The sequence below is a fragment of the Micropterus salmoides genome, unplaced genomic scaffold (genome assembly GCF_014851395.1).
Source record: "Micropterus salmoides isolate LMB-PRFRI ecotype aquatic unplaced genomic scaffold, ASM1485139v1 Ms_hic_scaffold_730, whole genome shotgun sequence".
Taxonomy (NCBI): Eukaryota; Metazoa; Chordata; class Actinopteri; order Centrarchiformes; family Centrarchidae; genus Micropterus; species Micropterus salmoides.
The window spans coordinates 1-11,326 of NW_024044494.1; the positions used below are offsets into that span (position 1 = coordinate 1).

General features: G+C 40.8%; 1 protein-coding gene across 2 annotated transcripts; it reads left to right on the top strand.

The window, feature by feature from the left end:
- Nucleotides 1-45: 45 nt before the first annotated feature.
- On the top strand, nt 46-10,558 carry LOC119892856 (WD repeat-containing protein 75-like; the record flags this gene model as incomplete). 2 transcript variants are annotated; one of them, XM_038704869.1, is given in 12 exon segments in its annotated part: nt 46-105; nt 804-919; nt 1,206-1,381; nt 1,463-1,620; nt 2,470-2,653; nt 4,964-5,058; nt 5,208-5,303; nt 7,430-7,599; nt 7,878-7,937; nt 8,253-8,393; nt 8,617-8,708; nt 9,014-10,558. In XM_038704869.1, coding segments are annotated over 12 exon segments (1,562 nt in total), but the record flags the coding sequence as incomplete, so codon positions are not given.
- Nucleotides 10,559-11,326: the final 768 nt, after the last annotated feature.

Genomic DNA, 11,326 nt, shown 5'->3' on the forward strand with positions numbered 1-11,326 from the left:
GAAAGGAATGCTGTGCTAACTGATTGCTGTCTCTTCTTGTTTTAGAGGTCACGATCATCCAGAGCTGTGTTAAAGTGTCAGCTGTCATTCAAGGCCTGGTCAAAGGTGAGTACAACAGCACGTACACTGGTCATAAACATGCAGTGTGGGCTCATAAATGATAAACATATATGTCATAAATAACCGTGGCAATTCTTGGAGAACAATTTAGCTTCCGAGGAAGATCTTGCCTTTTTATAGAAGCTTCTAATCTGTACCAATATTTTTAACTTAACAAAGAAATCGGTCACCAAGCACTGTGAGATTGCAATGTTGTGGGGAAAAAAATAATTAAAATATTTAATTTGCAAGTGACAAAATTTGACTCTGGACTACCACAATGCTGTGTTCAAAGACATAAAGAAAAGAGATCAATCAAACCCCTGGTGAGCCCTTTTTAATCAGGCTGCATACAGTGATAATTTAGATCAATTCAGAGGGCTTTGTTGGCACGTGGTGTCAAAATGAAAAGGGAATGACTTTTAGCAAGTCTCTTGTGTCATATTTAGCCAGAAAAACCTTGTTTTATATTTATAACTTGTGTTTTTATACCAGTGTCCCAGCAGGTTGATTTTGTGGTTGCATCATTCTGTATCAGTAGGCAGAGCTGCATGCTCTCTGTCCCGCACAACAAGTCTTCATATGACATATTTAAAAGAGAAAAAACAAGGTTTGAATCTGCAACGTTACTGTCCAAGAAAAGGAAGGAATTGATTATCAACTCTATTGCTTTTTTTTTGTTTGTTTTTTTTGTCCTGGTGCAGGAGAAAGTGTCAGGACAGACTTGATGGTGGATCCACGCAGCAAATCCCTGGTGCTTAATGGGAAACCAGGCCACCTGCAGTTTTACTCCCTCCTGAGAGACAAACTGCTGTACAACGTAAGCACTATGCTTTATAAGATATCACACATAAGTCAGAGCAAGTAAGTTTGTGGATCCCTTTTCAAGGCTTTTATTTACAGAATGTGCTATTGCACCTGAAACATGAGCATAAATATGCTTATGAGTACTTGGAGAAAACCTATTTAAATTATAAACAGAAGACAGGTTCAAACACAAATCTGTTCTGATCCACAGGCTCACTTAATAACACTCATCAACACCAAGGTGTGAATAAGCCTTAATAATTAATTTCTGACATCTATCACCATCTGTGTTTCCACAGCTGGACATAGTACAGCAGGAGTACATTCATGAGTCGGGCCTGGAGCAGTTTGAGGTGGTCAAGGCGGCCTTCGATGCCTCTGGCAACTGGCTGGCAACAGTGGAAGAAAGAAAACAGAAAGCTGCTGAGCTGGAGCTTAATTTGAAACTCTGGTTATTTGATGAACAAACACAAAGGTACAGACCTGAACTTTAAAGATCTTTTTCTTCTTATTCCTCAACCACAACCCTGTAACGCTCTTACTGTATCACCTGCAGTTTTGTGCTGAACACAACCATCTCGGCCCCACACGAGGCCCGGATTACAGCCATGTGCTTTTGCCACGCCACCGACAGCCAGACCACCATGCTGGTCTCCACCAGCAAGGACGGACACTTCAAAGCCTGGCAGCTGGCCGCACCAGGCCACACAGAGGGTAACCAGTCTAGCTCATTTTTTGACAGCCCATTCAACCAAAAGGAGTTTGGCTGATCTGTTGACATGTGGTAATATTTACTTTGCTCTTCTAATTTGAGCTGTCTTTTTCTGTAGTTGTAGGCTTTTCTGTCCTGTAGTGTGCATGTTCAGTTTATTGTTTTAGAACTTGGTGTTCTTCACAAATGAATGCTCACCTAAGAGCATGCATCGTGCTGTGTGATACTCAGACACGAGTAGTAAACCTGTGACTGAAGCTGCTTTGGAAATCTGTCTTTAACCGCAGACATTCAGGCTCTTTTTCCAACATCGGAGCACAATGTTAGAAAAGAATAGATTTCAATAGAAAAATGCACCCTTCAAAACATCACTGCACACACTGTATAATTGGAAAGAAATAATGTACATTTTCTATCTCTTATCAATCACTTGATCGCAATAAAAAAACACAAGGTATATATAATGTATAGTATGTATAATAAATACTTGAGAAATGAACTGTAAGTTGGGTTTATATATTATCTTTAATAATATGCAACAAACAGGCCAAATTACCTATTGGAGTAGAAAATGTGTAACATTTTAGTTAAAATTCTTTTTAAAACATCCATATCATAATGGCCTCATACCATCAGTACCATACAGATGCCTTGTACAGCCATGATTCAGCACTTTTTTAGCCAGGGAGACATCAGTAGGAGTGGAGCCTTGGTTGTTGGCAGCCTCTAACATTTTGGCTTCACAACACATCAAGTTGAATGTTAGATTTGAGCCAAATGAGGCTGTATTTCTCACTAATCCAACACCCTCTGTGTCTGTCTCCCTCTCTCCTTCCTCCTGAACGTGCCAGAAGGTGAAGGTCCTTCCTGGTCGTGTGATTTTGTCGGAACCTATCACGGCCTGGCGCCTGAGTGCTGCTGTTTCTCAGCCGATGGTTCTCTGTTGGCCGTCAGCTTTCAGGAGGTGGTGACTGTGTGGAGCCCGGCCTCCTGGGAGCTCCTGACAACTCTGTCCCAGCCACCAGGAGCTATTAGGTCAGAGCATTAACATGCACTCAAAGATCCACACATTCCCGAGGGGGCTGGGTGCTGAAAGTTAATACTTCAGTATCAGCAGTAGTGAACTGATAAAGTTTGAAGCACTGTTAAGTATTGAAAATGATGATTGAATGCTTGGTCTGATTCTTTATATTCTATCATAGTTACCCATCTTCCTGTCCAGCTGGTTGTATTAATATTAAAGAGTAATGCATTTGACAGGCTTGACCTGGTCTGTACTTAATGTATCATATTTCAGGTATGTGTCCCAAGCAGCTAATGTTGTAAGATTAGAACAAACTGGAAAAAAAGACGCAGGGACACCAAGGCCTAATATTCAGTTTTTAAAAAAACAGTAGGGTAGACTAGATAACACCTGACAGTACAAGACCATGCAGTAAACAGCATTTCTTAAAGAATAAGACTGGTGTTTTTCTTACTGTCCGAGAATCCGGTGAAAAGAACAAAACCTCCAATTTGTTGATCTGTGTCTCAGTACATTTCTTTCTACTGAAGAATCTGTGTCCAACATATCGATGTTCAAAGTAGACAAAGGTCAGACAGCAGCATTAAAGCATTCATCTGTGTAAGAAGACACAGCATAAATATAAAACCATATCCTGAAACAAAAGAAAAGTATTTATCAGCAAATATCTTATTCAGTGTCTGACAGACGCGTAAAGAAGCACGACGGTACACTAATTCTGTAAATTGGAAAAAGAAACCAAAACAATAAAGATTTAACTGCTTTCGCACACAGTGCCAGTGATCACAAGAAAAACTTCTCCTGCAGAGCGAAAGACTGTTGAAAGAAAAATTTGCTTATAAGGATCCAAACTGGTTTCAAAAGTGATCGTAGAGTCCAAACGGTGTGTCTCTTCGATGCGATATATCACGATATTTATGTTGCGATTCGATTTTATTGCGATTTTAAATATATTGAGATATATTGCAATTTATTACCTTTTTCCAACTTCCAATTAGGTCCCTAAAGTCAAACCTTGTCAACATCTGTTTATCTAAAAAGATGCATTTCTCTGTTTGTTCATATCACTTTTTCAGTCCTCTATATGGTCCTGTTAAGTTTTCTAGGGGACTAAAAAAGCAATAGATTTTATTTAGATTTTTTTTTTCTCCCCCACCCCTAGTGTCTCTAATGTATCTTCACTAATGAATATTTGTTGTAGAGCTATTCTACTAAACAGTGTATTCATCTTCCCCAGTAAGCGCAGACTGGAGACTCAGGGGCTCATATTCAGAAACAAAGAACATACAGCTAACAGCAGTCAGTTGAAGCGCAGTGCACATGCACAGATTCACTCAGCAACCAGCTGTTTTAGAGTCTGGCTGTTTGCTGTGTAGGCCCCCTTAGCCCCCCTTTTCTGGCAGAAGTCCACATGGTTGTTCCTCACCAAAAACAAGGGAAGTAACTACCGGAGAAAGTGCTGCCTATCAGCCAGTTGAACACAACAGTTTCACAACGTCGCCAGGTCTCATATATGTTGGCTGATGTCCCCTCTGCTCAAGACACATAACTACTTTTGCTAGTTTCTGTACCACTTTTCTGATGTATGACCAGAACACTGAGTCAGCTTTAGCATATTTGCAAGAAAAACAAAGAGAGCTGACTTGCAATTTATCTAAAAATGAAGGATCCAGCTGAGATAAAGATTGAACTGTTTTTGAAGGCATTAACAGCCTTGAAACCTAGAAAAGGTCTCTTGGAAAATAGTGCGTACAGGCAGATATTTGTGTCTTCTCTTACACGAATGTAAACAAATCTGAATTAATGACTCCTAACCGATCAGCTGCCAAGCTTGAAAACTCAATCATACTCAGAAAGCCTCTTGAAATGAGCGGCTGTATCCTGTTGAATATGGGAACTGAAAGGGAAATTTGTGCGAATTAACACAGGTTGGAGGAAGAAAATGGGAAGACGTTTTGACAGCTGCCCGGTGCCCCTTACATAACTTCTAACTATGTATGTGAAGAACTGGGTCAGTTGCATGACCTCCAACTTCAGCAACTCCAGACTCTTTACATGCAGAAATTTGCAAAGGAATGTCACAGACTCACTTTAACTAATACGTAGAAGGCAGCATTTTGAAGAGTGAAAAGGTGGCCTTTATTGATTTATCTCCCAGAAACACATTTTCTGGGTGTTTGGGTCTTGGTGGGGGTTCAAACCCTGCTTAGTAAAGCTAATCCTGTGAAATATGTGTGGTGTGAGGAGCTGGTTTGTTGGGGGTGCACTACAATTCTTTGTAGCCACAGGAAAATTAAGGGAACTTTTTTTCTCTCCAACAGGGATCTTTGTTTTGGACGACTTAGCTGTTCCAAGTATCTGCTGGGAACCACTGCCAAAAACCTTCTCTGCTGCTGGAACCTCCTCACCTGCTCCTGTAAGGCTGCATGTACAGTGTACATGTCAAAAATTCAAATTTGCAGCTGAATGTATTTGTTACAACTGTTTTTTTTTGTTCATAACATAATTGGACTTTTCTTGTTGCTTGTTTCTCCCTCTTGCTCATTCTCCTGTCCCCTCTGGCAGTGGAGTGGAGCACCTCAATGGACATCAGCCTGCTGCTGGCTGACCCCCTCTCTGAGAACATGGCTGCCTTCTGCTGTCAGGCTGGATGCACAGACTGTAAGCTTTAAACTGGATGCCCAAATCTGAGTTTTAGCTTTTAGTTGTAATCACTCAAAGCACACGGAAAACATTTTTGCGAATCAAATTTAAACCCACACCAACCATTTCTGAACAGGTTAATGACCATTAATGTATGACAGAACTGACCAGAGGTATTCCTAAAGATCAGACTTGAGAAAGGAATCCTAAATACTTTCAGTCTGCAGTGTAGCCTAATTACATTCAGCTACACAAGTTCAGTGCTTCAACTCAACAGTCTGAGCCACATTCTTTAAGCTGTGGATTGAAAAAAGAGTCTGTATAAATATTTTAACAAGACTAAGAGTCTACAGCCACACTAGCAGCTCTGTGAGGCTGTACTTAGGCACAGCCGTAATTTGAGCACCTGAGACACTGGAATTTGTAGTTGTAGAAAATGGTCACACATGTATCGGTGTCACAGAGAAAAATGCTGTAGAGTTGCAAACTTGTAGAATTGATTTCCCTCCCACACTTTTAGCTTCTCAAATTCTTTATTGCAGGTGCACAAATCCTGTTCTGCAACCCACAAATGAAGAAACTCATTTTTTGCTTCCATTGCTGCCTCAAATATGGTTCACATTCACACACAAAATTTGAAGTCATGCGCACATCTGCAAATCAGTATGTGAATTCATGCAAAGACAGCTACACACCTTTAGAATATTTTCTCACTGATACATTTTTCATTTCTTGGATGTTTTTCTAGCATCAACACATGTCAGTAACTGCAGCTGCTTGAAGCTGCTGCTACGAGTCTCCAGAGCTGCACGCTCTTGCTTTTGCACCTCGTATCTCAATGAAATGTGGAGGTAAAAGTGATTTGTGCACCTGTAGCGCCAGAGGCGGGCACTGTTCAGAGATCAGAGAAGCCTTTGGCCAATGAAAGCAGCTCATTTAGGCACTTGTCTGTTTTTCCAATCTAGGTCAGATGAAACCACACCCAGTTCCGTATGACAAAAGCCTTGACAGTATGACAACTACAGTAGCTTGGAAAATATTGCCTTATGTACACAGTTATAGTTTGAGGTCAGAATTTTCCAGTTAAAATTTCAAACCTGGACCTCCACGCGTTCCAGGTACACGATGCAAAATGAAAAATAGAGCGGGCTGTGACATTAAATTTTTAAATATGTTAAGGATACATAAAAAAGTATTCATAGGACGATTTGCATGAGCTACAGTACTTAGCTGTGATTATTGTGCAATAGCATACATAGTCAGAATGTATTGTTTACATAATAACAAACGTGTAGGTATTTGTAGGAATCCTGCATATACCGCTGAGGCTTTCATCATATGGAACTGGGCATGGTTTCATCTCAACTTGACTGGAAAAACAATAGATCCAGATTGGTGCCCAAACAAGCTCTTTTGATTGGCCACAAGGCTTTTCTGATCTCTGAACAGTGCCTGCCTCTGGCTCCACAGGTACACAAATGACTTTTGCTCCACATTTCACTGAGCTATATGATGCAAAAGTGAGAGTGTGCAATACTTGTTGTTTGTGAGCAGCATACAGACTTGCTGTAGTTAATGACTGTGTGCTGGAAAGATATCCAATAAAACATTTATTTGTGAGAAAATATTCTACAGGTGCATCAGAAAATGCGTCCGTGACTTCATGGCACAAATGTGTTTTGCACCATAGTCACTGAAGCAAAAATGTGAGCGGAAGAGTTTATGCCCATGCAATGAACATTTGAAAGCTGCAAGTGTTTGTGAGAGAGAGGTTTGCAACTCGCAAGCATTTTTCTCTGTGACTTCAAATTTACTGATACACGTGACTATTTTCTACAACTACACAATCCACCTCACAGGTGCTCAGTTGTTTCGCTCCAATAATACCTTGGTAATTAACATGCTCACATGACGGTGCAATCCATTCAATAATTTTCAACATTGCCACCCCGAGAGCCCTGCAGCTAGCATGGCTAATAATTCCACACTTTGTACCAACCCATGAGTAACTCTTCAAAAATGCTTTTTGATCCAAGATACCTGCATGTGTTCAACAAATTTGATATTTATTAGAGTAATTAGAATGTTTCTTGTTTTGTAACCGTGTTAATATGTTTTGCTGGTCGTCTGTTCTCTATGTTCAGTGTTCGTGTTTAAGCCCAGCGAGCCTCGGCCGCTGTTTTCCCATAAGGCCGTGTGCTCAGGGAAGGTGACTCGTGCCGTCTTTGCCCCGAGGGAGGAGATGCTGGAGAGCTGTGAGGAGAGCAGTCAGTGGCTCAACTGCTCACAACTGTACTTCCTCACTCAGTACATGGTAAACATCACACAATATTTTATGTTGTGATTATAATAGACAACAAAGATTGGAACACAAGAAGTCTTCGTCAACTCATAGTGAGCAGGAAATGGCTGAATTCAGACAAACCAAATGGATTCAAGCTAAACCTTCTTATGCGACCTGAATGTCATGGTCATTATCATGTCATTTTAGTGCCACAGGGGAAAAGTAACATTGCAGGACCAACTCCATACTTGCCTGTTGCATATTCTGTGTGCTATTGTTGCATGGCTCATGTGGACTCTGCTCTGCAGGACCTCATGACATTCACCACCAAGGCAGAGGAGGACAGACTGATGGCGTCCAGCAAACAGGTACACAGCACGCCTGAGCACCAGCCACTACTTGGCAGGGGTTTCAAACAGTTTTGGCGTGCTACTCCAAACCTTTGGAAGTTAGAAGCTGATGCCTAGATCAGCTGTTGCTGCATATATTTATTTTGGGAATAAACACAGGGTAATGGTGAAGAGCAAGTTATTGTGCTTATTTAAAGAAACAGCAACACATGAACGAGATTGACCTCCGTCCCACCTCCTCTAATTGTTGACTTGTTTTCGTTATTATTAATGTGACATATTTCCTGTTTTTCCTGACATTGTGATTGTTTTTTTTTCCCCCCCTCCTTCTAGCTTGTGATCGACGACAGTGTCGCCATGACACCATTTTACCTGTTGCTGGGGAAACACCGGCAACAGGGAAATCAAGACACGCTGAGCAGCGTCTCAGCTGAGAGGACGCCTCTGCCACAGGGCTCCGTAGCTATCAAAGAGGTCTGTAGTTCAGCCCTGTGTAGATTGTTATCAGGAGTGGACGTCTTTGTAATTGTTTTGCTTGTTAAAATAAAGATTAAAAAAAGTCCTCTGTGTTTAAGCTGGTTCATCGGCACCGAAATGTGACACTGGCTATTGAAGTTCAAAACAAAAATATAGATTTTAGTGACTTACAAGATTTTGGGGGTAATTTTGTCATTTTTCTTGTCTTTTTTCCTGACAGCTTCTGCAGACCCCGGCCCACGTCTTACCCTCCACCTCTTTCCTCTGCTCCATGTTTGTACAGTCTCTGCTCATCTCCGTGACAGACGGCAGGTCAGTAGAGTATCTAAATATTTGTTCTTAAATAATGATACAAACAGAACTGTGGTAGTGGTTATTAGAGCCCTGTCTAATATGTTAATATTGATAAATATTCTTCACTCGGTGTCTGATAATGTCACCATGACTTGACAAAACACTGCTGGGTGTCAGGCTTTGAATGATTCAGCAACCTAAGGTCCTGGCTAAAACGGTGCAGTGTTTCCCCTGTGGACCTGTTGTTTATCATTTGGAAATATGAGTCATGTGAATTGTTTTTTATTTCTTTTTTTTTTCATGTGTGTTCTCATGACCTCCAGAGAGGAAAAGAAACATGCAGAGGAGGAAATGGAGAGTGAGAAAGAGGAAGAGGACTCGGAGGGGGAAATGGAATCCAGCACCACAAGACTAGAATCACTGGAACATCAGGTTGCAGAATCTGCAGCCCCCGCTCTGTCAAAAGCCCAGGTTAGAGAACTGAGGAGGGTGAAGAAACTTGACCACAGCTGGCTCGCAGCCCTATTGGACTCGTGATCATATTCAAAGACAGACACTCGGATTGTTTTACACCATTGCATCAGAGTGGATATTTACAGGAAAGAAAAGAAGTGTCCAAGTGTAAACAAATCCCTATAGAAATACAAAACAGAAAATAATTGATTGCTTGAGTATCGGCCCCTTTGGCAGCAGTTACAGCTTTGAGTCAGTCTGGACTTGTTTGTATTAGTTTGCACATTTGAACAATACAAATGTTTTCTCTGTAAAGCAGCTGGAACTATGTTGGATTGGGATGATGTGTGAATCACAATTTTTGCCACAAACTGGTCTGGATTCTGACTCGGCCACACCAGAATATTAACAGTATTGTTTCTAAGCCATTCCTATCCTGTGTAGCTTTGGCTGTTGTCTTGTTGGAAGATAAATCTTTTCCCACTTCCCATTGTTCTGCTGCTGGCTGCAGCATGTTTTCCTCCATTATTGTCTGTATTTCCCTGAGTTCTGGGGCCTCTACCACCAAATTGGCAACATGCAAGCATGCAAGTATAAGATCTTTCATTTCTCTTACACTATACTTGCGATCCATGCACAAGCATACAAGAGCTCTGTAAGACTTCCAAATGCATCTGCAATTTTGGAGCAACAATTGATTTTTTTATTTTTTAATGAAAATTGCAACTGTGCATTTGTGTGCAAGCAGTCCTCGCCTGTTACTTGCTACCTACACAAGCCTCCCAGTTCCTGCTGCAGAGAAGGATGCCCACAATGCTTGGCAGGACGGTGCCACCACCAGACTTCGTGCAGGGGATGGTTTGTTTTTGCAGATGTACAGTCTTTGGTTTACCCCAAACAGAGTTTAGTGTGATGATCCAAAAACTCAATATTGGATTCGAAAGAACCTTGTTTTTCATTTCAGTCTCCCACATGCCTGCTGGTAATCACTAGTCGGGTTTTTGAATCACAGGATTATAGCTATCCCATATTTGATCCATTTTTATCATCAGTTACTCTTCTCTGAGGGATGTCAAGTGGATCTTTCTCCTACAGTCAATGTTTGACTTCCAGATAAAGCTGCCAGGCGTTGATTAAATGCAAATCATTTTACTTAATATGACTTAAAACAACTGGCTGCCCCAGTGTATGTCATCGTAGAGAGATTAAATACTTCAATTTGTGGTGGCGTTTCTTTTGACTTGGACATTAAAGTATGTCTGCTTCTTTCCCGTTGTAATCCGCTGTTATTTAATGTTAAAACAAATGTCGGGGGAGGGGGGGAACTTTCTAAATGCATTGTATGCATGCACATATGTGCAATTACATTTTTCTATATTTTGGATTTGAATAAACAGATCTAAGCTTTCCTTAAATTGTTGCCCTCTGAGTCCAAACTCTCTGCCCTTTTCTGTTGTACTGTGTGATCTAAGTCGCTTTAGTTTTGCTGTAAAGTCAGGTCAGACTCAGCAGAGTCTTGATTAAAAAAAAAGTTCCGTCCTGAATAAGCTGTTTCGGAAGGAGAAGGTCACGTTTTGTTATCAGGCTTGGAGAAGAAGGTGTACTTAAATCTCAGCAGTTTTCAGTTCCTTTCTGTTTCAGCTCACGGGCTGAACTGTACGCTGGGATGAAAAAGAAGAAACTACTGTAATTCACCACTAGTTTAAACCCTGGAACTTTGTAATACTTTTTTTATATTTAGTTTTTATCACACACAAAAAAAAATCACATCTACAGACAAAAATCAACTACTAACTTTAGTTGATTTAACTACTATCACTCTACTAACATGCCAGCCAAAAGAGGCGGCTGAACAATATGTAGCAGTGCAGGAGAAAGCTCTGAACAACCAGGCAATTAGTGCATCAGGTTCAATCCAGAATTCAGACATAGTCTGCCTTTGCATTTTCATTTGAGCAAGACACCACAGTGAAATGTATACTTATATATAATATAACATATCAAACAAATGTATATAAACAGTATAAATGAGAGGGATTGTCTCCATTTTAATAAAGACTACTAAAGTTTGAGAATCAGCTCACAGAGGAGGTTAGCACTCTGTAAGAGGGGAGGAATAAAAACTTCTTTTTCTGTGGACGTGGGTTTTAAAGGAGTACTCAGAGTTGATGCAGCAGAAACAG